At 41.0% G+C, this 27,996-nt stretch overlaps 1 protein-coding gene and 1 long non-coding RNA gene across 3 annotated transcripts in view; one reads left to right on the top strand and one right to left on the bottom strand.

Moving 5' to 3' along the window:
• LOC127443757 (uncharacterized) overlaps positions 1-27,996 on the bottom strand; it is a 600,892-nt gene that overhangs the window by 377,151 nt on the left and 195,745 nt on the right. The gene's annotated exons all lie outside the window — the stretch shown is intronic.
• Positions 19,458-27,996, top strand: part of lonrf2 (LON peptidase N-terminal domain and ring finger 2) — a 76,514-nt gene continuing 67,975 nt past the window's right edge. For both annotated transcript variants that reach the window (XM_051702483.1, XM_051702484.1), the window contains exon 1: positions 19,458-21,006. In XM_051702483.1, coding sequence (XP_051558443.1) covers positions 20,286-21,006 — 721 coding nt within the window. In that variant the 5' untranslated portion in view covers positions 19,458-20,285. The remainder of the gene's footprint in view (positions 21,007-27,996) is intronic.

The following is a 27,996-nucleotide window of genomic DNA, read 5'->3' on the forward strand; positions in this document are numbered from 1 at the left end:
AAGGGGTTGCGTTTTGACAAACCAATGAATGTACTTTGTCTTAGTACACATGTTTAGGTTAGAGATAAGGTAGAGCGAGGGGTCCTCATCATGGTAGGCGAGTGTTGGTGGTGTTTTGAGGTGAATGTGTGCATTACCTCTCTGAAAACCAACATTAAATGTCCTGTTCTAGCATTCACCTTAACGTGAGGCGTTTTGTTGCCTTCAAACGCTAGGTCTGCATATGAGGCTTGGATCCCCAGGGCTCTGGCATCGCCTTCATGCCCTCGGGCAGGGCGCACGCGTGTCTCCCATGCCAGTTGCGCGTACTTTCTGATTTCCTGCATGGTGGGGTTGCCCATTCTGCAGTGCATTGTGACGTCATATCGCACGCACTCATGGAGGTTGTGAAGGAAAAGAGACTTGAAAGCTCGTTCCTCCTCCAGACCTGGTGCATTACTTCCTTGGAAGTACGTGGTTCTCAGGCGTCTATAATACTCACGCGGAGGCTCGTGCCTCTTCTGGGTGATGGCGAAAGCAGCTATGGTAGCGGAGGCTTCGTCGATATACAGTGAATACTCCTCACGTAGGGCTTTACACAGAGCTGAGTAGCAGTTTTGTGTACCAGTCGGTAGCGTTTCCATGAACGCATGGACACTCCTTACCGTGGTCTTCCATATGAGCTTGAGTTTTTCGCGCGAGGAAGTGTAAGGCAAATCAATCAGGCAGTGCTCAATTTCCCTAAGATAATTGTCGATGTTTGAATCTCGATTATTTGGGTCAAAGCGTTCTATGTCCCCTGCGAGGGACTCGAGTTGTCGGATGCGCAAGCGTTGGTGTCGGTATGACCACGGGTCATCCGAGTCATCCGAAACATCATAGTCACTCGGATCGCTATAGCGATGAGAACGACTTCCTCCCCTTCTTGGTGGGGAAGGAGTCCAGTCGACGTATGGGGGTGGACCCTGGGTTGCGTACAGCTCCCTGGCTAATGGGATATTAGAGCCACTTACACCAGTCTGGGCTTGAAAATAATTGTCCCCCCTTCATGGTGTGGAATCAGTCGGTTTGAAACACAAGGTGGCGTGACTGAAAACTGACTGAGGAGGGCAACTATAAGGAGGGGCACCTGCATCCAACCAGCGGGCCGCTGGAGGATTTTGAAAGGTGTCTTGGAGGACGAAGTCAGAGACTGTACCACTAGGGGCAGCTCGGCTCCTAGCGTGTGTTCCTGGGTTTCTCAGGGGCACATTTCTACACGTAGCGCTAAAAAGGGAGCCCTCTTCTATGTCAGATGTCGTGCGGTGCGTTTCAGCTGCACTTACCTGATCAGACTCTACTTTTAGCTGGGCAGCTTGAAGCTGCCTGCGCAGAGGTTCTTTTTTCATCTGCATCCGGGCATTATCTTTCTGTGCCTGGACTTTCTCAGCTTGAGTGCACCTAATTTCTTGGTGCAGGCTGAGATTTTCCCTCTGCACCGCATGATAGCTGCTCTGCAGCTGTTCGAGCTGGGCCTGGTGCTCTGCGGTTTGCAGTTGGGTTTTGCGGTGATGAAGAAGGAACATTTGGCCCACAAGGTCCAGGATTGTGCGCATTGGCTTCCCGACCGGGTTGTTGACATAATCAACTAGTTCCTGCAATGCTTCATCACAACGACTAACATTGTAGCCGTTAAGGTTATTTCTCTCCTCTATGGAGAGACGGAGGACAGCAGCAACTACATCTTGCAGTGCTGGGTCGACTAACCTCTGTGGAGCTTCAGCTCCAGTCACGCAGGGCGATTGGTGACTCATTTTACTGGGGCCGTAAAAATTCTTGTGATAGTGGCTCTGACAGCTTGTTGTTTTAAAGTTGATATAATGCTAGCACAAAAGCACAGTTGAGAGGCTTCAACCTGTGGCTTACGGTCTACTGTTATGTAATGTGCAAATTTCACTGCGTTCTCTCTTTGGTGGATGTCAATGAAGTGACTTGGCACCTCTCTGTAACATTTAGATGAAAGCGTTAGGAGTTAAATAACAACAACAGCAGGTTTTAAGCAGACTATAGTAAATTTACCAACCCCTAATTCACTCTTAAGAGCACTTTCACACCACACTGGCTTATGTTTGGCAAGTTTTGAGAAGTAAATTGTCAAACAGAACCAAACTTTGAAGTAAGGATTTCAAGTCATTACTTTGGATTCTTATGCATACACACTGTGACAGAACTGGCACGTAGGATGCCTCACACGTTGCACCAATTATTATATGGGCTTTACTGGTTGTTTAGATCAGTGTTACTATCAGAAATAATTAATAATTATTTCTGTAGTTATTAATCAATATTTAAATTAATTAATTGGATCTAACTCATTAAAACCTCATATAGGACTCCAGTAAATGTAGTGTGCTACGTTTAGGAGCAAGTTTGGTTATTAGCAATAATTAATAATTATCAAAGATAATTATTAATTATTAAAATCAATAGAACATTGATGAGAATCAATGTTAGCTTTTTTTTAATCCTTTAAAATCAACACTTATCAATTGTTAACATCGATGAAACATTAAAATTAACACTAGCTTATTGATCATTCTAATTCAATCAAAGATAATTATCAATTATCAAAAATCAATAGAATATTAATAAGGATTAACATTGACGGGGCACCACCCTGAAATCAGGGACTAATAACCGAATATTAAAACAGTCTCAATATTAGATTGTTTTCTTAGGAAAATCGACATCCGAAGAATATCGATTTTCGAATAAAAAAACAATGAATGAAGGTTTGAATCCGAGCACTGACATCCCGTCAGCACGACACAGGCGTATGCAAAACAAACCAAAACACTTCTCTTTGTAATATAAACAAAGTTTATTTATGCAGTAATATCAATTAATAATTAATACAATGCAGTCAATAAAATTCCGACTTACAACTACAAACTAAACAGTGATATGATTAGATATGGAAATAAAAAATAATCCTATAACACATAAGGTGTGTGTGTGACAGTGTGTGTGTGTGTGTCAGTGTGGTTAGTGAGAGAGAGAGAGAGAGAGAGAGAGAGAGAGAGAGATGATTAAGTGACAGCCCGAAAGCTGATTTCGCGATAGCTGGAGATGAAGCAGCCGTGTTCATCACTCAGAGACGCGGTTTTACGAGCGGGGCTCGTAAAAGTCCCTTGTTATTTGACTCTTTAATGGATGAACTCAGTTGCCGTCTCACCCGCGATGGCGAAAATGCACAACAGTCCAATTTGGTTGGACTACAATACAGCAAAACAAATTCGTGATAATTAATACCCTGAGTATTAATAATGAGCGGACATGGCGGTCCGTAAACTGTACAAGCAAAAAACCTTGAAACACAAGAATAACACACTATAATATTCTATCTCTGCCCAGACGTAACCTCTTACTTGAATCGCATGAGGACACAGGTAGAATGTGTTTTCCTCCGTCCTTTAACTCTGACCCGGTTTCTTGAGGCTCGTGTGATGACGAGAGCCGTTTCCTCGCGCTGTCGGCGGCCGGTACGGCTGTTGATTCTCAGAGGGCGGTACGGCTGTTGATTCTCGGCAGGCTGGCGGAGAACTCAGAAATGTCGACTTGATTGAAGATGGAAGAGAAATCTTTAATCTCTTCACTTCTGTAGGCCAATGGATGAAGATGCGAATTGCTCGGCGGTCTCCTTCGGATCCGTTAGAGTGTTTGGTTGAACACAGAGTAATCACAACTCGTCCAGCGAGATGGAGATTGTATGGCTACAGTTTCAAGTCGGACATTACTTCCTTATGCCACGAGGTTACACCGGAGAGCAGCAAAAAGCTACGTCAGTATTCGGTGAACGAAGTCGCCGGAAGCCACTTTGGAAGCATTTCAGAATTATTTGAAGTCCTGATGATGTCATGTTTGAGGGACGTTCTGTTGTGTGCCTCATCCAATAGGAGTTGAGTGCTCGATCCTTTAGTGAGCAAGGCTTCATGGATTTGTAGTCTGTTTTGGACTCCCTTTGTTTGATTTTGGTGCGATTTTTATCAGTAAGATTTATGACTCAGAAGGAGGGGGCTTGAGGAATGTTTTTTATGACTGTTAGGCCTGCCTTTGTCTTCTGTCTGAATACATGAGGCCCAACATAACTCGTCCCACACCTTTTGTTTTAGACCCACAAATGAGGTGTCAAATCGACCGGCCTATTGACGACACCTGTGCTATGACTTTTCTAAGGGTTTGGGGGTACGGTGCACCCCCGGGGGGCAATAAATGTCTGGAAAATGTCCCATTGACATTCTGTGGCAAGGGTCTCGCCCATGAAATATTTTTTTTTCCCCCTACTATGGCAGTCAATGCAAGAAAGTTGTCAGATCATATCTCCCAATCAGAATGTCGTAGAGACATGGGGCCGGGTTCATTTCACTCGGGCTTCCAATCTGTCTTTAGGTATCATCTTGGAAATGGTATAGCCACTCCCTAGCAACCATTTATGGCACCCTAACAACCGCCCACATAGACTTCCATTCAAAATGGCTCAGAAGGATATCTTCAGAACAGAATGTCATAGACACTTGGGGATTGGCTCTTTTGAGTCAGATTAGTAAGCAGCCATTAAGAATCACTCTGGTCACTGGCTAGCCATGCCCTAGCAATCATTTAGAACACCCTAGCAACCCCCCCCCCCCCCCCCACCCCATTAACTTCCATTCAAAATGTCTCAGAAGGATATCTTCAAAACAGAATGTTTTAGAATATTGTGGATTGGCTCCATTGAGTCAGGTTAGTACGCAGCCAATAAGAATCACTCTGTTTAATGGTTAGCCACACCCTAACAACCATTTAGAGAATCCTAGCAACCATCCCCACTGTCTTCCATTAAAAATGGCTGAGAGGGATATCTTTGGATCAGAACATACTACAGACATGACAGTTGGCTTATTTCACGTGGGCGAGCAATCAGTCTTCATGTATCCATTTGAAAAACTACTTAGCCACACCATAACAACCATTTAGAGCACCCTAGCAACCATCCCCACTGACTTCCATTCAAAATGGCTGAGTGTGATATCTTCTGATCAGAATGTCCTAGACACATTTGGGTGCTCTCATATGATTCGGGCTAGCAAGCCGTGTTCGAACATACCCTGTGTTTGGAGGTAAAATGTACCCCAGGGGATAAAAAGGGGGGCAAAAAACCATCCCAAAAAGTCCCATAGGGTACTATGGGAAGATATTTTTTCCTTACTATGACAGTCAATGCAAGAAAGTTGTCAGATCATATCTCCCAATCAAAATGACATAGAGACATGGAGGCGGGCTCATTTCAATCGGGATACCAATAACTCTTTAAGTATTACCTTGGAAATGGCATAGCCACGCCCTAACAACCATTTATGGGACCCTAGCAACCACCCCCATTAACTTCCATTCAAAATGGCTCAGAAGGATATCTTCAGAACAGAATGTAGTAGACACTTGGAGATTGGCTCTTTTGAGTGAGGTTAGTAAGCATCCAATAAGAATCAGTCTGTTCACTGGCTAGCCACGCCCTGGCAACCATTTAGAGAACCATAGCAACCAAACACCATTGACTTCCATTCAGAATCACTAAGATGGGTATCTCAGGATAAGAATGTCCTAGAGACTTTCGGGTTGACTTATTTCACTCAGGATAGCAAGGAGCCTCATTAAGTATCACTCTGGTAACTGCCTAGCAACCAGATGGGGTTACCCTAGCAACCAAGTAACAAATCACAAAGCTCTGCACCAGAATATAGTATAGACTTCTCAGTTGATTTATTTAACTTAGAATAGCAATGAGCCTTGTTAAGTATCATCCTGGTAACTGCCTGGCAACCACAGAGGGTTACCCTAGCAACCAAGTATCAAATCACATATCTCTGCACCAGAAAATCATAGAAACTTCCGGGTTGACTTATTTCACTCAGGATGGCAAGAAGCCTTGATAAGTATCACCCTGGTAACTGCCTAGTAACCAGATGGGGTTACCCTAGTGACCAAGTAACAAATCACATATCTCTGCATCAGAAAATCGTAGAGACTTCCGTTTGACTTATTTCACTAAGGATGGCAAGTAGCCTTGATAAGTATCACCCTGTTAACTGCCTAGCAACCAGATGGTGTTACCCTAGCAACCAAGTAACAAATCACATATCTCTGCAACAGAAAATCATAGAGACATCCGGGTTGACTTATTTCACTCAGGATGGCAAGTAGCTTTGATATGTATCACCCTGGTAACTGCCTAGTAACCAGATGGGGTTACCCTCACCACCAAGTAACAAATCACATATCTCTGCATCAGAAAATTGTAGAGACTTCCGGGTTGACTTATTTCACTCAGGATAGCAAGGAGCCTTGTTATGTATCACCCTGGTAACTGCCTAGCAACCAGATGGGGTTACACTAGCAACCAAGTAACAAATCACATATCTCTGCATCAGAAAATCATAGAGACTTCCGGTTTTATTTAATTCACTCAGAATGGCAAGTAGCCTTGATAAATATCACCCTGGTAACTGCCTAGCAACCAGATGGGGTTACCCTAGCAACCAAGTAACAAATCACATATCTCTGCATCAGAAAATCGTAGAGACTTCCGGGTTTACTTATTTCACTCAGGATGGCAAGTAGCCTTGATAAGTATCACCCTGGCAACTGCCTAGCAACCAGATGGGGTTAACCTAGCAACCAAGTAACAAAACATATATCTCTGCACCAGAACATCGTAGAGACTTCAGTTTTTTTCATTTGACTCAGGGTAGCAAGGAGCCTTTTCAGTATCACCTTGGTAACTGCCTAGGAATCAGATGTGGTTAACCAAGCAACCAAGTAACAAATCACATATCTCTGCACCAGAACATCGCATAGACTTCCGGGTTGACTTATTTCACTCAGGATAGCAAAGAGCCCCCTGGCTTTGGGGCGGCTGTGGCTCAGGTGGTAGAGCGGTTTGGCTACTAATCACAGTGTTGGCGGTTCGATCCTTGGCCCACATGACTCCACATGTCAAAGTGTCCTTGGGCAAGACACTGAACCCCAAGTTGCTCCCAATGGCAGGCTAGTGCCTTTCATGGCAGCTCTGCTGTCATTGGTGTGTGAGTGTGTGTGTGAATGGGTATGAGTCACAGTGTAAAGTGCTTTGGAACTGCTAAGGTTAAAAAGGCGCTATATAAGTGCAGACAATTTACCATAACTCTCTGACTGTTTAGGAACTTCTAATGGTCCAACAAAGTTTCTAATATCCTCTTCACTAGACGAAGATGTGGAACTATAAAGATCAAGATAGAATTCTTTAAACACATTATTAATATCAGTGGCCGAGGCAAAATATTTCACCACCAGCAGATTTCACTGAGGCAATGGTAGAAAAAGACTCACTCTATTTTAAATATCTAGCCAGAAGCTTCCCTGCTTTGTCACCCGACTCAAAGTATGACTGTCTTGCCCTGAGTAGCCAAAACTAGTAAATAGTATTATATCTGTTTTTCAATTGGGTCAGTTAGGAGTCAAAATGCCATTAGGTGACATTCGGCTCTTCAGCTCTGCCTCGGCACTTTTAATATTCCCTTCCAGTTCTATGAGTTTTTGTGCTTTGGATTTTTTGGTGAATGAAGCATACTGTATGATCCGACCCCTAAGTGCCTCCCAAGCCATGCCCACAGAGGATACTGAGGACCAGTTGGTCTCCATATAGACATTGATTTCAGCCTTTAACATTTGTTGGAATTCCAGATTTTGCAAAAGGGATTCAATAAAGCACTAACTCTATGATTTCCTTTTCTTCATATTTGGCAACACCTCTAAACACACCAGGGTGTGATCTAAGACTCAAATATTTCCAGTTGAGCAATCAACAACAGATGAAATGAGGGACTTAGATATAAAAAAAAAATCTATTCTAGAATAAATCTTATGGACTGATAAAAAAATGTATAGTCCCTACCAGATGGGTTCAAAAGTCTCCAAATACCTGTAAGACCAAGATTTTTACACATCCTGTGAAGCGTCAATGTTGCTCTAGGGGGCTTGCTCACTTTTGCTTCACTATGATCAAGGACTGAGTCCGTCAAAAGATTAAAGTCTCCTTCCAATATTATATCATGAGCGGTGCAACATCCCTTCAAGATCTATAAAAAAGCCCTGATCATCAACTTTAGGTGCATAAATATCAGCCAAAATAAGACTTTGTCCCTGAATTTCAGCTAAAACAATAATGACTCTTCCTAATTTATCTTTACTCTGTTTGAAACAATTGAATTGTAGATGTTTACTATCAGTGTAATGATTCCCCTGCTCTTACTTGAGCCAGACTATAATAAAATGCCCACTCCATATCTTTCCAAATTTTTCAGCTTCCTGCAGAGAAAGATGCGTTTCTTGAAGAAACACTATATCATATTTATTACGCTTATGAAGAGAAATAACCTTCCTTCTTTTTATGGGGTGCCCCCACCCATTCACATTTCATGTGGAGAGAGACAATCCACTCATATTAACATTTGATATTTTGACATGTAAGAAAAAATAGATTGTGTGTCAAAAACAAGATTATAAAGACCACATTCCAACATTAGTGCGAAAATCAAAACCCAAACATCCCCCAGAACCAAACAAACAGAAAAAAACATGCGTATTAACCTTGCGTTCGACAGCGCCAACTGGCGTCCATCCCTCCAAACTCAAACAGTCCATGTATGCCTACGAGGGCCCCCGCCACAACTTTGCCATCGGATTGCTCAAGTCCGGTGTTTCTATTTTGTGAGACAGAATTACATAGCAAAAGATAATCTATAAAACAAACTCCAGCCAATAGGCTGAATAAAAACAAAGAGTGTGTAGATTTATCCATAAAACTGTCCTGAAGGTGTAATACTCTACAAAATAAACTCCAGCTGCTAGGTGAAACCAGCTCAAAAAGAACGCGCGGATTCTTCAAACAGTCAAACGAATGTTCAGTGAACCGGTCCACTCGGCTGCAACATGAGTGCAAACAAATGACTTAATCACTCCAATGTTTTTGCAAGAAATACTCCAAAAAACAAAATCCAGCTGCTAGGCGGAACCAGCACAAAAAAGAGCGAGCAGAATCTTCAAACAGTCAAGTGAACGTTCAGTGAGCCAGTCCACTCGGCTGTAACGTGAGTACAACGAGATGACTTGCTCACTCCATTGACTTTATGAAGGACATCGCTTGCTGTGGGCATGTGAATGTTTTACGGCCATCCTTAGCATCTATTCTTAATTTGGCTGGGAATATCAGTGCAAAAGAGACCTTCTGTTGGTGTAAAAGATTCTTGCATTTCTTGAATCTATCACGTTTCTCTCATCAAATTTGCTGGGAACAAGAAAATGCGGTGGTTCTTCCAAGAAAGCCTTCCTTTACTCCTCGCCTCACATAACACAAGATCTTTATCAGATGATCTCAGAAATTTGGCCAGAATTGATCAGGGCCCCGTCTCCCTCTAAGGGTCGACAAGCAGGAACCCTGTGAGCTCGCTCGATTTCCAGCTTATGGCCTGCTATATCGAGCAGATTCGGAAGGAGCCCATCCAGGAATTTCACCAGATCCTGTCCCTCTGCTCCTTCAGGGATTCCAACGATATGGAAGTTTTTCTGCCAGCTACGGTTCTCCTCCAACTTCTCCCAGACATGCTCCAAATCTGCCTTTGTCACTAGCGGATTAGCAGGTAATTCCCTATCTGATGACTCCAGATAATCTATCCGTTTCTCGACATCCCCCACTCTTGTAACCACATCAGTAAATTTCGCCTCCATGGCAGTGACCTTCGTCAGTAAAGCCGACATATTTTGCATTTCTCACATTTCTCCGACAAAATCGACTCCCTGGCTCGCGGCCTGTTCGGGGGCATCAGTTTAAGCACGTAAGTGTCTTTTAATGTCTCCAGAGCCGGAGGATTTTGAATTGTTTGACATATTGTCCACCTAGAACAGTTATGGAACAGAATGTATCGAGTCTCACCGGTTTATGTCATAAAAAGTATTAAAACTCCTGGAATGGCCCACGGCTGCATTGGAACATCAACTGCCTAGAGTTGTTGGCAGTACTGCTCGCCCTGCGGAGGTTTCGGCCGTTGATCCAGGGCAAGCACGTGTTGGTCCGGACGGACAACACAGCGACAGTAGTGTACATCAACTGCCAAGGCAGTCTACGCTCCCATTACATGTCACAACTTGCCTGCCATCTCCTCCTCTGGAGTCAGCAGCGCCTCAAGTCGCTACAAGCCACTCACATCCTGGGCGACCTCAACACCACAGCGGACGCACTGTCACGTCAGGTTACCCTCAGGGGAGAGTGGAGACTCCACCCTCAGGTGGTCCAGCTGATTTGGAGTCGATTCGGTCGAGCACAGATAGACCTGTTTGCTTCCCAGGAATCCTCCCACTGTCCGCTTTGGTACGCCCTGACTGAACGAGGCACCCCTCAGTATAGATGCGCTGGCACACAGCTGGCCCCCTGGACTATGCAAATACGCGTTTACCCCAGTGAGCCTACTTGCACAGACCCTGTGCAAGGTCAGGGAGGACGAGGAGCAGATCATCCTAGTAGCACCCTACTGGCCCACCCAGACATGGTTCTCGGATCTCACGCTCCTCGTGACAGCCCCCCCCCCCGGCAAATTCCCCTGAGGAAGGACCTTTTTTCTCAGGGACAGGGCACCATCTGGCACCTGCGACCAGACCTCTGGAATCTCCACTTCTGGCCCCTTGACGGGACGTGGAAGACCTAAGTGGCCTACCACCCGCGGTGGTAGACATGATCACTCAGGCCAGGGCTCCCTCTACAAGGTGTCTGTATGCCTTGAAGTGGCATCTGTTTGCTAAGTGGTGTTCTTCCCGATGCAAAGACCCCCAGAGATGCGCAGTCGGATCAGTGCTTTCCTTCCTGCAGGAGAGGCTGGAGGGGTGGCTGTCCCCCTCCACCTTGAAGGTGTATGTAGCCGCTATTTCAGCTCATCACGATGCAGTAGATGGAAAAGTATTTGGGGAAGCACGACTTAATCATCAGGTTCATGAGAGGCGCTAGGGGTTGAATCCCTCCAGACCGTGCCTCGTCCCCTCGTGGGACCTCTCTGTAGGCCTTCAGGGTCTACAGGGAGCTCCCTTTGAGCCCTTGGAGTCAGCTGAGCTTAAGGCACTCTCTTTGAAGACTGTCCTCCTGACTGCGCTCACTTCCATCAAAAGGGTAGGGGACCTGCAGGTGTTCTCTGTCAGTGAATCGTGCCTGGAGTTCGGTCCGGGTTACTGTCACGTGATCCTGAGACTCCGACCGGGCTACGTGCCCAAGGTTCCCACGACCCCTTTTAAGGATCAGGTGGTGAACCTGCAAGCGCTCCCCCAGGAGGAGGCAGACCCAGCCTTGGCGTTGCTGTGTCTGGTGCGAGCCTTACACATCTATTTGGATTGCACGCAGAGCCTTAGAAGCTCTGAGCAACTCTTTGTTTGCTTTGGTGGACAGCGGAAAGGAAGCGCTGTCTCCAAACAGAGGATGGCATATCAGGCTTAGGACGTGCCACCCCCTGCAGGGTTACGAGCCCACTCCACCAGGAGTGTGACGGCCTCCTGGGCCCTGGCCAGTGGTTCCTCTTTGGCAGACATCTGCAGAGCAGCAGGCTGGGCAACACCCAACACCTTTGCGAGGTTCTACAATCTCCGGGTTGAGCCGGTCTTGTCCCGTGTATTGGCAGGCACAAGCAGGTAAGTTCCGGGACAACTGGCCAGGTGTACCACTTGCACATAGCACCTTTCCCCTCCCTTGAGGTGAAGACGTGCGCTCTTGACTCCCAGTCATGTTCACAGACTGTGATCCCTGGATGACTTTCCTCCTTAGCCCTCTGGCAGTTGAGTTTGCAGAGAAACTCGCTGACCGGCCCAGTACGTGCTCTAATGAGCCCCTGTACTGAGGTAGGTGCTTCACATGTGCTGGTTCCCCGAAGGCGACCCCATGTGATATCTTATGCAAAATCATTTCCCTGGCGGCAAACTGCCCCCGGTCACCATGCTCTGTAGAAACTCCTCCTCCTTCGGGTAGGACCTACCATGGGACCTCTCCACATGACATACTTCTGACCAGACTCGGTAAGACCATGTGACGTATTCCACTCAAAATACCCCCTCTTTTTGGGCAGGGTGCGGTCTCCGTGGTGTCTTCCCCTTGGGAGGGACACCCCCTGACGCCGACACTTATTACTTCCAGTCAGTTAACAAATTCCACTCTTTTTGTGGAGAAAAGAGAGGGAAAAGAGGCCTCAGCTGGTCTAACCTGTCCCTATAGTTGGGCAGTCGACTTGTTAAGAGCGTTGGGGGAGGTTACGTGAAAGCCTGGTGTGCTGGCTACGAGGCACACATCAGTCTGCCTGTCACACACCGCCAGTTCATGTAACACAGTTCAGCTAGTTGTGGCATTTTGTATAGGGACTCCTAGTGTCACTACATCGACACAACGTCGAGTGAGTGACAGAGAGGGAACATCCTGGTTATTTTCATAACCTCTGTTCCCTGATGGAGGGAACAAGACGTTGTGTCCCTCTTGCCACAATGCTGAACTACCCACTGAAATGGCCGGGATCTGGTCTCGGCTCCTCAGCACAAAACCTGAATGAGTGGTTGCATACCAGCTCCTTTTATACCCGTATGTCCGGGGGAGTGGCATGCAAATTCCACTTGCCAACTCTCAATGGCCTTTTTTCAAAAAAGCAGAGGAGTTTGGGGCTCCCAAGAGTGACCCCTAGTGTCACTACATCGACACAACGTCTCATTCCCTCCATCAGGGAACGGAGGTTACGAAAGTAACCAGGACGTTTGCAATGACAAAACATTTGATAATTTAACCTCAAAACTGTTTGGATGGAATAAATCTCACAAATGTTTATATTCAGATGAAATATCAAGATTAAGAGGAGCACAGACATTCAATAAAGGTGTTGAGATGACATTTAGTGCCATCTATGGCCAAGAGAAAAAGTTACCCTATCTTACTCTATCACTGTGCCTGTTATATTCTCAAGGCATTCAAAATAGCAGTGAGGTTCGGCAATTTGTTTGGCTAAGCTCGCAGTAAAATATCACATAAAAAAGACTCTTTACTATTTTATTGTACACATACCACATGTAGCAGTGTAGCAGGACCACACTGCTATTTTTGTTGCAAGGACAATATAACACAGTATTGCAATAATTTCAATAAAGAAAAGACTGTCAGCCAGAGTTTTCTTATATTATTTATAATATTATGCATCATATTTTATACTGTACTATACATGTTATTAATGTGCACATTTATTTGTATCACAGTACATTGTGATAAATTATCCAGGGCCATGCATTAATCCAGACATTATAAAAATAGTGGTTGGGTTCGCGAGTCCGTTTGGAATCCTCATAGCAAAATACATGTGCAAATATAAAATGGATGTACATTTATGCAACATCTCACTCGTTTCATCAAACATTTTACTCATCTCACTCGCATAAAAAACACAGATTATACTGTATACTCCTCAGAATGCACACCATGGAAAGAACATAATGAAACAGTTATGCCAAATTAGGTAAATATATGCTTTAACAGCATTCAGTATATTAATCTCTAACAGCTGAAGGTGCTGCCAGGGGTCATTTGCCTGAAATGTTTCTCATGATCTTAAAAATCTTTTGATCTGAAGGCGTATGCTTAAATGTTTGAAATTAGTTTTGTAGACAAAAATATAATTGTGCCAACATATTAATTCATTTAATTAAAAACTAAAATTGTATTAAATTTTTTTTTTTTTTTTTAAATGGATGACTTGGACCGAATAATTAAGAAAAGCAGCCACTAAGTGCCCAGCATATAGATGGGAACTTCTTCAATACTGTTTAAAAAGCATCCCAGGGTGATACCCCAAGAAGTTGGTTGAGAAAATGTCAAGAGTACATTTCTGCAAAATCTAGGCAAAGTGTGGCCACTTTGAAGATGCTAAAATATAACATAGTTATGATTTATTTGGGATTTTTTAGTCACAACATAATTCCCATATTTCCATTTCTATTATTCTATAGTTGTGATGACTTTACTATTATTCTAAAATGTGAAAAAAAAAAAAAAAAAAAAAAAAAAGAATGAGTAAGTGACCCTAAACTTCTGAATGGTAGTGTATATATATGTAGTGTGTGTGTGTATATATGTATATATATATATATATATATATATATATATATATATATATATATATATATATATATGTGTGTGTGTGTGTGTGTGTGTGTGTGTGTGTGTATATAAACAGTGTATATAACAGTGTATAAACAGTGACATATTTTTCATGGTTACAAAGTGTCTCAAGATTCAAGAAATACATTTATTTTTATTGAATATTGATGGAGCAACAAAATTTGTGTGAAAAGAAATAACAACAGAAGGTTGTTTTGAAAAACTTTGATTTTTTATTATTTTTTTAAAGGTGGTGAGGGAGCCATTTACCCCACACTTGCCGTAAAAGGCCCCCAGGGGGGTTATATTAATATAGTGTACATACTGGGGCAATAGTTATAAGGCACAATTTGTCAACTTATGCAAATGCTTTTGAGACAGCAATATGCTTTTTTATTATTTTTTTTTAACAAATTAAGATAATGTTAATTTGTCTCTCACAGGCCGAATGTAGCTCGCGGGCTGCCTATTTTGGAACCCTGCCCGACATCTTACTCTTAATATATGGTTGTGCAAGTTGCATGATGTAGGCTTTACATTGTGAGGTTGCAGCAAGTTCTCTTGTTAAAAAAAAACAGGTACATACATGTAGATTGCAGAGGCAAGAGAAGTGCATAAACATTATATGTATTAAGTAGTGTATGGAAACAGTAATATTGGAAATATTTAGTATGGAAATATTATGAATATATATATATATATATATATATATATATATATATATATATATATATATATATATATATATATATATATATATATAAACGGTGACAGATTTGTCATGGTTACAAAATGTCTCAAGATTCAAGAAATACATTTATTTTTATTGAATATTGATGGAGCAACATGATTTGTGTGAAAAGAAATAACAACAGAAGGTTGTTTTGAAAAACGTTTTTTTTTTTTTAAGGTGGTGAGGGAACCATTTACCCACACACACTGGCAGCCAAAGGTTTGGAATAATGTACAGATTTTGCTTTTATGGAAAGAAATTGGTACTTTATTTACCAAAGTGGCATTCAACTGATCACAATGTACAGTCAGGACATTAATAACTTGAAAAATTTATATTACAATTTGAAAAAAATGTTCAGAACTTCTTAAACTACTTCAAAGAGTTCTCATCAAAAAATCATCCACTGCAACGACAGCTTTGCAGATCCTTGGCATTCTAGCAGTCAGTTTGTCCAGATACTCAGGTGACATTCACTTCCTGTAACACTTGCCATAGATGTGGATCAACTTCTCATGCACCTAAAAGTCTAGCTGATCCCACAAAAGCTCAGTGGGGTTAAGATCCATAACACTCTTTTCCAGTTATCTGACGTCCAATGTCTGTTTCTTTGCCCACTCTAACATTTTCTTTTTGTTTTTCTGTTTCAAAAGTGGCTTTTTCTTTGCAATTCTTCCCATAAGGCCTGCACCCCTGAGTCTTCTCTTTACTGTTGTACATGAAACTGGTGTTGAGCGGGTAGAATTCAATGAAGCTGTCAGCTGAGGACATGTGAGTCGTCTATTTCTCAAACTAGAGACTCTGATGTACTTATCCTCTTGTTTAGTTGTACATCTGGCCTTCCACCTCTCTTTCTGTCCTTGTTAGAGCCAGTTGTCCTTTGTCTTTCAAGACTGTAGTGTACACCTTTGTATGAAATCTTCAGTTTTTTCAAGCATTGTATAGCCATCACAAACGTGACACCATGCGAGAAGCGGACGTGTGATCGGCGAGCTCTGCGCACTTTGCTAGTTTTAATACTATTTGTGTCATAAACTGGTGAGATTCAATACACCCTGATTCTTAACTGTTCTAGGAAGACAATATGTCAAAGAATTCAAAGTCCTCGGGCTCTGGAGACATTAAAAGACACTTACGTGCTCAAGCTGATGCCCCTGAGCAGCAGGCCGAAAGCCCTGGACTCAATTCGGATGGTGAACTGAAAGAAATCCGTCATGAATTGATGAGTGTGTTGGCAATGCTGACAAAGGTTGTTGCAGACTTGGAGGATCTTGCTGTAATACGTCGATCGATCACTTCCATGGAGACTAAATTCTCTGAGATGGTTACAAGAGTTGCGGACGTCAAGAAACGGATTGATTATCTGGAGTCATCGGAGAGGTAATTAGCTGCTAATCCGCTAGTGACCAACGGAGATTGGAATGCGTCTAGGAAAAACTGGAGGATTTGGAAAATCGTAATCAATGAAAAAACGTCTGAATTGTTGGAATTCCTGAGCATGAGGAAGGCCGAGATATGGTAAAATTCCTAGACGAGCTCTTCCTGAGTCTGTTCGACATAACAGGCCATAAGCTGGAAATCGAGCGAGCTCACAGTGTCCCGGCTTGGAGATCTGCAGAGGGAGACATCAATTCTGGCCAAATTTCTGAGATCATCCAATAAAGATCTCGTGCTACGCGAGGCGAGGAGTTAAGGAAAGCTCTCTTGGAAGAACCACAGCATTTTCTTGTTCCCAGACTTTGCGAATTCGACAAGAGAGAAACTTGAACGATCCAGGGAATGCAAAAATCTCTTACATCAACGGAAGGTCGCTTTTGCTCTGATTTTTCCGGCCAAACTGAGAAAAGATACTAAGGATGGCCATAAAGAATTTACATGCCCACAGCAAGCATTGTCCTACATAAAGACATTGGAGTGAGTAAGCCATTTGATGATTTTCATGTTGTTGCCTAGTGGAACTGACTCACTGTACATACACACAGACCGTCCGAGGAAACTGAGCGCCTATTTCGTTTCGTTTTGTGCTGGTTCTGCCTAGCGGCTGGAGTTTGTTTTGTGTAGTATCATTTCTTCGGGACAGCTTGTGGATGAATCTACTTGTTTTGGGTGCTTATGCCTCCTGTTGGCTGGTGTTGGTTTTGTGCAATATTTCTTGCAGGACATTGGAGTGAGTTTGACTGCCGGAAGAACTGAATGGCCTGTTTTTTTGTTTTGTTTTTTGGGGTCAAATAGTGTCAAATAGTAATTTAGATGTTTTTTACATCAATAATTTCCTGACTATACTTTGTGATCAGTTGAATGCCACTTTGGTGAACGGTGACAGATTTTTCATGATTACAGAGTTTCTCAAGATTCAAGAAATACATTTATTTTTATTGAATATTGATGGAGCAACAGAAGGTTGTTTTGAAAAACTTTGATTTTTTTTTTTAAAGGTGGTGAGGAAGACTTACCAAAAGGCTCCCTCACATGGGGTAAAAGGCCCCCGGGGGGTCATATTGATATAGTGTACATACCGGGGCAATAGTTATAAGGCACAATTTGTCAAATTAAGCAAATACTTTTGAGACAGCAATATACTTTTTTTTTTTTTTTTTTTTTTTAACAAATTAAGATAATGTTAATTAATGTCAAAATAACCACTTCACAAAAGGGTGCATAATTTCTTGTTCAATTCAATAAAATTTGATATTTTCATTACATCTTAAGTATTCTATAAACAGATTAATCTCCATTGTGATGGAGATTATCAATTTATTTTACTCACTGGACAGTTATTAAAAAAACTTTTGATTTAATGGCATTCAACAAAATTGAAAATTACAAATACGTATTTTGTTTCAAAAATAAATGTGATAATTCACAGGATATTCATTAGCTACATAAATTCAAAGGAGCCATTTACTCCGCGGAGCCTTTTCCCCGTTGTACCCTATGTCTCGAATGCCATTAAGAAATTCGGCAGATATCTTTGAGACATAATATTTTTTTAGAGTGTTGTATTGCAGATCTTTAATATTTAGAGCAGAGTTTCCTAAACGGGGGTGCGTGAGGGAACTCCAGGGGGTTCCAGAGAGAGTGTAGATGTTGCATACGAAAATATTTCCGTAATTTACCGATTTTTAAAAATGGATGATTCCAAATAGTGTCCACCATTTAAACAAATAAAAAACAAGAACACAACCAATTGTGTCAATTTTCCTTTAAACCAAACTTGTGTCTATATCGCTTCAGTGCAATTGTCTTGCCTCAATTAGATGAGCGCGCGCGCTCTCTCTCTCTCTCCCCCTGTCCATGCTGCATATGTGTGTGAGAGAAAGAGAGCGGGAGTGCGTACTCTCAAATCAACTGACGGTGAGAAAAGGCAATTTTTAATGCAAAAGTAAATTACGCGCCACTCTCCAGCCAACATATGTAGCATAAGTACTTTCATTATCAGCAAGCAACGTAATCATGTTTTAAAAGTAAAAACCCTTCATTAACCTCACCTGACATTGTGTGCCAGGTAAGCAATAGGCGAATGGGTCTTAAAGGTATCAATTAGGCTGCCGCCTACTGTTTCCTTGCATGGCTGCCGAAACTTAAAATATAGGCTAATCATGTATAATTGCCTAAAAAATATAAATACAACGTTTCATTTCCTAAAAATATTTCTAGAAGTAAGGGGACATATCCCCCCACCCCAGGTTATAATGCAGCTACAGTTCTGGCTTTGTTACTTCAATGAAAAGATCATTTTAATTATTGAAAATGTAAAAACTGGGAACATATATCAAGATATCACATGCAGGCTACATACACAAATGGAACAGCATAGATTGATAACATTTTCAGGGAAATTAAAACAAATAAAGAAATAAAGTAGACCAAGATAAAAATAGAACATTTGACAAGATTTTATTTATTTATTTATTTTTTTACTGGGCATGTATAGTGCGACCTCTGATTGGGGTAGAAATGCTAATTGTGAATTAAATGAAATGAATAATATATCAATATTTTAAGAAAATACCAATAGATGTAATAAAGTTTCATTAAAATATAACAATAATGCAAAAAATAAAGTGCAAAGATGTAACATTATTTATATTTCGAAAGGTTAACGTTACTTAAAATATCAAGAGGTACTGCAAATAAATATAGGTCAAAGGTGTTCGATTGACAAAAAAGTTTGTGAACACCTGATTTAGAGTTAAGTATTAATATTGGTATCCTTATTATGATCAGTGTTTTGTCCTATTACACACTGAATGTAGGCTATTAAATGCCGCCTTACATAAAGTAAACAATTATATAAAACTTTGCATAAATGTTATGTCACTCATGGTAACAATACCATGAAGAATGTCTTATCACTTCATACCTTCGACAGTTCTCTGAACGTGTCTACCGTATCACATTCTCAAAAATAAATTTGTATAACATGGACTCCTATTCTCATACATGCCCCTTTAGGGTTACACAACTGTGTCGTTATATAAGTGAGCTATATAACACACCAATAGGGCCTCATTCCTGACGTCACGTGCTTCTTACATGAACGACAGCGAGACAGACAGATTTTCACTTCCCCGTGTATGTGCGTCCGAATGGTAATTTTACAAATCTCTTCGTGTAATTAAAATGAGCAACAAAATTCACGATTTCCACTGGGATTGTATCAGACATGGGCATCTAATAGAATGGAAACAAAGGCGAAAGGGACCCAGGGAATTGTCGTTTTAAAGCGTATTTGGGGGGATTACGCTAAGTGCCGCTTTTCCCGGAGACATTGGGTCTTACATAAAACTAATGGGTCATCTAAACATCGTCCATGAATATGCTTCACTAAGCAGAGATCTCGCAAATCATCAGCGGCACTGATTAACGTGGAGTTGGTATGTGCATTCAAAGAAAATCAGTTTTCAGATAAACATCTTCTTCGTTGCTCAACCGTTTAGCAGCACGCTGTTTGGAGACTCGTTTGTGATTTCAAAACAATGCCAACGAATTCACTCTATAGTTATCTAAAGACGTTTTCAAAGCTTGTTTTGGTTTTGACATCTCAACTGGAATTATAACATCTACTGATGTGTTATATTTCTTGTTTTGACAGAGGATACACTCAACATTATTTTGCTTTACCGGAAAATGTACCACCAGTCGTTGTTGTGGGCCTAGCAGAATAGGGTAGAAAATTATTCTGTTTCCGGAGACTGAATATAACCATTATTGTATTTAGCTAGAATTTAATCAGATATTGTTGCATTCGTTAAATAATTAAGAACACCAAAGCTCCAGACCAGTATCCTGGACATTGTACCTTTGATCTCTTCCTTTTTTCGCAAATCCTTTGCGTTTGATGTATTGTAGCAGAAAATGGATCCTGGGATTAAAAATCACATCGACCATTACGTGCATGACCTCTCCAACCCGAGCGCACCGGTTTTGTGTGAGGAAATGCTCAGTGTGGCCGATGAGGCGTGCAGCGCTGGAGACTTCGACCTGGCCGTGGAGATATACTCCTCTCAGATCGCCGAACTCCAACACACCGATCGCGGCCTCTGCCTGCGGAAAGCCGATGCTCTGGCCCGTGGAGGACGCATTGCCGAGGCGTTAGACTCTTACTGCATCGCCGCAAACCTCCAGAAACTAAGACCTGATGAACTGCGCATTTTAGTTGATATTATAGCGCAAACAATATGTGCAAAAGAGCAGTGTAAGTGCTCAAACTCAGAGGGCAGATGTTTTGAGAGTGATGAGTTTGAAGAAGAGCAGAACTTGGACTTGTTTTCATGTCCCATTTGCAAGTGCTTGTTAACGGATCCGACGACTCTGGTGTGTGGGCACACATTCTGTAAGCGCTGTGTAAAAGATGATGTGGTGAAAGAGTGCAAAAGCTGCTGTTTAAAAACTAACAAATCACTTAGAGTGTTTAATGTTGACGAACTCCGAGTAAATGTTATAGTCAGTGGCTTGATTACAAAATGGTTCGACTCAGAAAGCAAAGCGAGAAGGTGTTGGTTGGAAGGGGAAACTCTTTGGAAGAAAAACGACTTGGCCAACGCCATACAGAAGTTTAACAAAGCCGTTGAACAAGGTAAGGTTCATTTAAACGTATTATGAAGTGTTATATTTCACCCACTTTACAGCGGCGGGTATTTTGTAGTGGACTGACCTACTTTCTGAGAGACAGTTATGAAACAGCTGCAGGGGGCGACATTGAGCATCTCACGTTGCAAAGATTACACAGCTGTTATAACACTGTGACCATTACACTTAATATAGATGATTGTGATTTTAAAATGGGGTTCATTTGGTTGGCAGGTTAATTGTATCAGTTCTTTTATTCATTCAGTTATACATTATAACTACATACATGCTCGTTGTTATTAATAATATTTTAATATATCTTATTTTATGTTGTATCCTCTACCCAAAGGCTTCTAAACATGCAGCACCATTTGACAATATTTTACATCTGTTCTTGGCACTTTGGCACAATCGGGAATATTCCTTAAATTAGAGGCAGAAATTTCTCTGTTGAAATGAAGTTATGTCTAGAATTTAGTTAAATTAAGTTGAATATGTTTTATGCATTTTATGTTTATTTCCTTTTGGTGATTTTATGCTCTTGTTTTAGCTTAAGTTTCTGTGTTTTCAAAAATAGGTCATGGAAGTGTGAGAAATGCAATGAAACCACTGAAACACAAAGAGACTGTGCAAGAAGGTTAAATGCATTGTCAAACAGCTCAGTCAGACATTATTAAACTTGATTTAAAACCTCTTTTCTGTATGCTTTTAAAGACATAAAATGGTAATGGGCAAAATAACTGTTAAAATGTTTAGAATTTATTTGTCTTTCAGGCACTTTAGTTTAGATTTTTACAATTCACACTAATGGTTTAGATTAAGGTGTAAATGCCAGTGTCCATGTATTTTGACAAACTTTGATTTTCCTCATATCTTAAAATAACAATGAAACAGGGCAAAAATATTTACACGAGGTTGTTTCTTGATTCAGGATGCCTTGATTACCCTGATCATACTTGACCTAATTTTGCCAGGCTAGACCCTGGATTCTGACCTGTACATAAGGGGCGGTAGAAGGGCACAGGAAGGAGCAACCATGTAATGCACACAGAAATCCAGTAGCAGGTTGCTCACAGGGACCACGTCTAAATACAGAAAGCTTATATCTCTGCAAAGAGCATTAGAGCCTGTATCCTGCTCTCAGCCACAATTGTGAATCAGAATGTTGGCAGATTGTCTTCTGGTCTCTCACATCCTCTCACATGGACGGTGGCAGTGTAGGCGTTTGTTGGCTGCATGTTTTCTCATCTCACAATATGATCCTTGGGCACTTTGACTTAAAACACATATGTTGCCTGCTGCAGTCTGTATGACTTGAGAAACACAGCGTTCCGCTTTGAGTCACAATACATCTTGTTAATTCTAAAAATATGACAGGGGGTGGAGTTACTGAAAGCCCTGCATCCCAATGTGTTATTTTCATTATGTGAATACTGCAGTCACCATCAATTAAAACTCGATCCACAGTAATTACTAGATCTGATAGAAAATTATCAAATTCACCAAGGAAATCAGAATACGGCCTGGGTGATCTATATGCTGTAGCAAGGGCAAAAAAACGATATAGATTTTTTATTTGTATCTGATGGTGTAACCTTAAGCATTATTAGTTCAAAAGACTTAAACCTATAGCCTGTCCTCTGAGTAACACCACAGACTTCACTGTAAATTGCAGCAACACCTAGACAATTCATGAGCAGAGGTTTGAGACTGATGCAATAATCCGTGTAAAACACAGAGGAGAAAATGTATGAGAGATGTAGACAAGCGGAAAAAAAGGTGCGCGTGGTAATATACACACAGTTGAAACGGTAGAAAAGCGGAACAAAAACCGAAGCATGTGGTAAAATGGCAAAGGATAAAATGATGAACATAAAGGAATAAGCAGTGATATGCAGGCTAGCAAGCTACAAACAGACTCGTGCAGCATGCCGGCAGCAACCTGAACAGGAAGTCACAATATCTAATCATTTCCATTTTACACCAATACAGTAATAAAAAGCAATATTTACATAAATAAAAATATGTAAGAAAAATTTGTGAATGAACAGTGTGTGCAGAAACTACAAGTTCACTCAGTTTTCGGAGCCCAGTTGAATTATAATACAATATAGTACTGAATTATTATTATGAGTATTATATATTTTGTACAATAGCAATACACCGATCAGCCACAACATTAAAACCACCTGCCTAATATTGTGTACGTTCCCCTTGTGCTGCCAAAACAGCGCTAACCCACATTTCAGAATTGCGTTCTGAGATGCTATTCTTCTAACTATAATTGTACAGAGTGGTTATCTGAGTTACTGTAGACTTTGTCGAACCAGTCTGGCCATTCTCTGTTGACCTCTCTCATCAACAAGACATTTCCATCCACAGAACTGCCCCTCACTGAATGCTTTTTTTTTTTTTTTTTTTTTTTTGCAGCATTCTGAGTAAATTCTAGAGACTGTTGTGTGTGAAAATCTCAGGAGACTAGCAGTTACAGAAATAGTCAAACCAGCCCATCTGGCATGAACAATCATTCCATTCTCCAAATCACTGAGATCATTTTTTACCCCCCATTCTAATGGTTGATGTGAACATTAACTGAAGCTCCTGACCCGTATCTGCATGATTTTATGCACTGCACTGCTGCCACATGATTGGCTGAGTAGATAATCGCATGGATGATTGTTGGTGCCAGATGGGCTGGTTTGAGTATTTCTGTAACTGGTGATCTCCTGGGATTTTCACACACAACAGTCTCTAGAAAAAAAACATCCGGTGAGGGGCAGTTCTGCAGATGGAAATGCCTTGCTGATGAGAGAGGTCAACAGAGAATGGCCAAACTGGTTCAAACTGACAAAGTCTATGGTAACTCAGATAACCGCTCTGTAAAATGATGGTGAGAAGAACAGCATCTCAGAATGCTATTCTGAGATGCGGGTTGGCGCTGTTTTGGTGGCATGAGGGGGACCTACACAAAATCAGTTTTAATGTTGTGGCTAATCGGTGTATATTTTTGTCATATTTACTTCACCTTGAGATTTTATTTTGGTGGACAGCTGAAAGTGCATTGCAGTGTCTGTGTGTAATTGACAGTTTGTAATGTTGCTCATTACAAATATGGTGAAATGCTGTCTCATCCTCCTCTTCTGTGATGCCGTGTCCTGTTTTTAGAATTAGCGGTTACAAATGTTTGGAATAGTGTGAATGTGTAAATCTGCAGTACTTTGCTCTTGTGCACACAAACTGTTCTGGGACCACTGAAAAGAGAGTATCATGCGAGTTCCTTGGTATCATTAGCCCTACACACGCAGACGGAACCATGTTTTTTATTGCCAGCAAAATCATTGTGATAATATAGTCAATATTAGAGATCTGAATCTTCACTGGCCTTACAATTCGATTACTATGCAAAGGGTAGCGATTTGATTATAAAACTATTCTTGATGCATCACTATGCATCTTGTCCTCTTTTTTTTTTTTTATCAATACACATTCTCAGATAGATTTTAACTCTTTTTTTTTTTCTTTCAGCTTTTTATTTAACAGCAGTTTTCAAAAATCAATTGTTAATTTTTATTTTATATAATTGAATTGTTAATTAAAATGTATATATGCTAAACCTGTTCATTTTTATTTTTAACTATAACCACAACTAGAGGTTACTGGTCCAAGATGGGTTATCTGCTTCTGAGAGAGTGCGGATGTCAGCTTCTCCTCTCCTCACTAGCACAGGTGATGTTAAAGCGGTTTAAATAGTGGGGTTGTTTCAGTAGGGCCTACTTAAAAAAAACACGTTACCCATTTTTGATGTGGTATTGAAATTGGTATCGAGAATTGTGAAATTTTACTGCTATCTGTTAGGGCTGGGCGGTATATCGACTTAAGGTATATCAATATATTTTCAAATGAGATATAGGATGAGACAATACCGTTTATATCGATATAGTTTGATGTTGCGTTACATAACCCGTTTCTTCCGTAAAGCCATGCCAGTGTTTGCATCTTTCCTCTCTCACACTCTCCGTGCAACCCCACCCCCAGTCTCCCTCTGCGTCTGCGAGCAAACCCTGCCCGGCCGGGTTATGTGCCGATATGAAAACTTTTTTTCAGAAAATATAATGCAGAAAACAATGCTTTATAATTGGTGTCATAGCGTAGTTTGTCTAGCAGAGCCTACTCTGACTCCATTGTTTACAGAGCTGAGCTGACGGCGGCTCTGCAGACAGGCGGAGTTCAGCGGTGTGTTTTCACGTTAAGTTGCTAACTAGTTTTCAGTATTACTAATATAACGTTAACCCTGTCCCTGACAACCATGTCACTCATGTTTACCTTTGTTATTGTTTGCTATTTTAGCCAGCTATAGTTTGTCAGTGCAGTCAGTAATGTAGCAGATTGAAAGGTAAACATCAGAGCATCTTTTTGCAGCTCAGCAGACATCGGTGCGGTGGTGGATTGTGTCGGTTGATTATTGATTTCATGCTATGTTATTACCTACTTGGTGTGACACAATGCTGGAAAGTAAAATAAACAACATCTGTCTTTTACTCTCCATGACAACGAGCTTATAGCCAACTAGCTAATCACCTAGCTACTTTCATTGTTGTCAGCTGAGTTGAAGCTAATGAGTAAACATGTATTCACCAAAATGTTTTGTTCAGGATTCACAGTTTGTACCCCCTTCAGCCAAACAATTCCAGTCATTGCATTTATAAAATGTAATATTTAAAAGTCTGGTTTTCCACCATTGAAAGATTCCCCTGAACTTGCATAGCAGAATACAGTGTAACGCAGCTGTTTATCTCTCGTCTCGGCAGTATTAATATAGTCAGCATTTGACTGATACTAAACAGTAATACTGATGTTTATTTAACTATTTATTTTATTTGTATTTATTCTTTATTTTAATGGTCAGCATTTGACTGATATTAAACATACAGTACTGATGTTTAAGCTATTTATTGTATTTTTATTTATTTTCTCAGTGTTCATTTCTAGAATTTGTTGACAATGTATAATAATAATGTCAAATATTCTTTGATAAAAATATTTAAGAAAGCAGCATTCTGAGTACCTTTGCTTAGTCATATCGGTGCAAAATCAGTGAAAAATCCACATAGAAAAAGTCTGTTTTCATTCCAGCTCAATAATTAACTATATCGGCCACCATATCGGTAATCGGTGAATTTTCCCTCTCTAAAATCGGTATCGGTCTCAAAAATCCCATATTGGTCGGGCTCTAGCTGTAACAATGGCCACGTTTACATGCACTGAAGAAAGCGAGTTATTCGAGGGTTTTTGCAGAAAGCAGCATTCTGAAATGTCATGCAAACGAGAACGCTGATTTTCTTTCACCGTTTAAGGGATTAAGAAAAAGCGGTTTAACGCACCTAAGTTTCTCCCGGAGAAAGCTGCTTATGTGGCCATGTAAACACAAGCACCTTTCTAACAGGTTTTTGAGTAGTGTGCATGTGCGTGGAACAGACTGGATAACAAACGTCATAGGATGGAGCTCAACAACAAAACATTTCTGGGAGTACAGTGGGAAAAGCACATTCACCATAAAGTATACATGTTTATAGACACCACTGTAAAATATCAACGGTCCCTCACATTTGCATATATGCGCTAGTACATTGAGGGAATCCCAGAGTTTTATGTTAAGGGAAACCCCACCATTGAAGCGCAATTCCACTGCAGGTTGCGATAGAAAGGTAAGGAAACAAACACGGCAACAACTCTGGAATATCTTAAAATAAAGTGAAGCAATAGTGAAGTCTTCCTCATATACCACGTTTGTTAATTACACAAGCGTCATGGGGAAATTATGTTGGAGAAAGCAGCTTAGTGACCGAGCTGCATGTATACGGTAGTAAAGAGTATGCCGCTTATACAGTGCATGTAAACGGGGATGCTGCTTTCTCGCAATACGCCGCTTTCCCGCAATAACTTGCATTCTGGTGTCCATGTAAACGTAGTCAATGTCTGCTGCAGTGGAAAAGACCCTCTCTGCAGAGACACTGGTTTCAGATATGCATAAATGCCTCTATAAATACCAGTTTACCATAGTAAGTTGAGTCAAATTTTTATAAAGCACATTTAAAAACAAAAGAAGTTGATCCAAAGTTCAGTACAATCCAATAAAACAGGATAATAAAAGCACAAAATTGTAACACATAAAATGTATCAATCCAAAGAGTAAAAATAAGATTTAAGGGAATATTTAAAAATAGCTAGAGAAGGAGCAGACCTCATGTGAAAGGGGAGACTGCTCCAGAATTTGGGGGCGATGACAGAAAAGGCACGATCACCCTTTGACTTACAATGACAGTGGGGGACAGATAAAAGGAGTACAACATCTAAGTGTTCTAGGTGGAGAGTAAGGGTGAAGAAGGTCACTAATGTGCTGTGGAGAAAGACCAAAGAGGGCCTTATACACACAAATTAGAATTTTAAAATAAATTCTAAACTTAACAGAAAACCAGTGAAGAGATGCCAGTATGGGGGGAAAATGATTCCTCTTTTTCTACCCTGTGAAAAATCTAGCCCATGCACAGAGAATTACAATAGTCTTATCGTGATGTAAAGAGAGCGTGGATCACAATTTCTAGATCTTTAGAGAGATTTCAAGAGAGAAACTGTTTTAAATTTGCAGTAGACCTAAAATGAAAGAAACTTTCCTTAATAACAGAACTAATCTGTTTATCAAAAAGCAATGAGTTAAAAATGACTGCGATTTCAAAAGAGCAACTACTGTCTGGCCTAATTGGGAGTCGTCAGCATAGCAGTGATAGGGAATTTTATATTTTTGAAAAACCAAACCCAGTGGAAGTAAAGGAAATGTAATCTTGTTAACATGTCACCATTTGAGGGGGTCCTTGGATGGAGAGAGTGGTGAGGCACTCCAATATTTGGCCATCTCCTCTTCAGCTCTGGCATAGACTGATTGATGATGCGGTGGAACTGTAGTATCAGAGCAGACTCTGTAGCAAAAATGAAGCCCTCC

Source organism: Myxocyprinus asiaticus, chromosome 7 (assembly GCF_019703515.2).
Source record: "Myxocyprinus asiaticus isolate MX2 ecotype Aquarium Trade chromosome 7, UBuf_Myxa_2, whole genome shotgun sequence".
NCBI lineage: Eukaryota > Metazoa > Chordata > Actinopteri > Cypriniformes > Catostomidae > Myxocyprinus > Myxocyprinus asiaticus.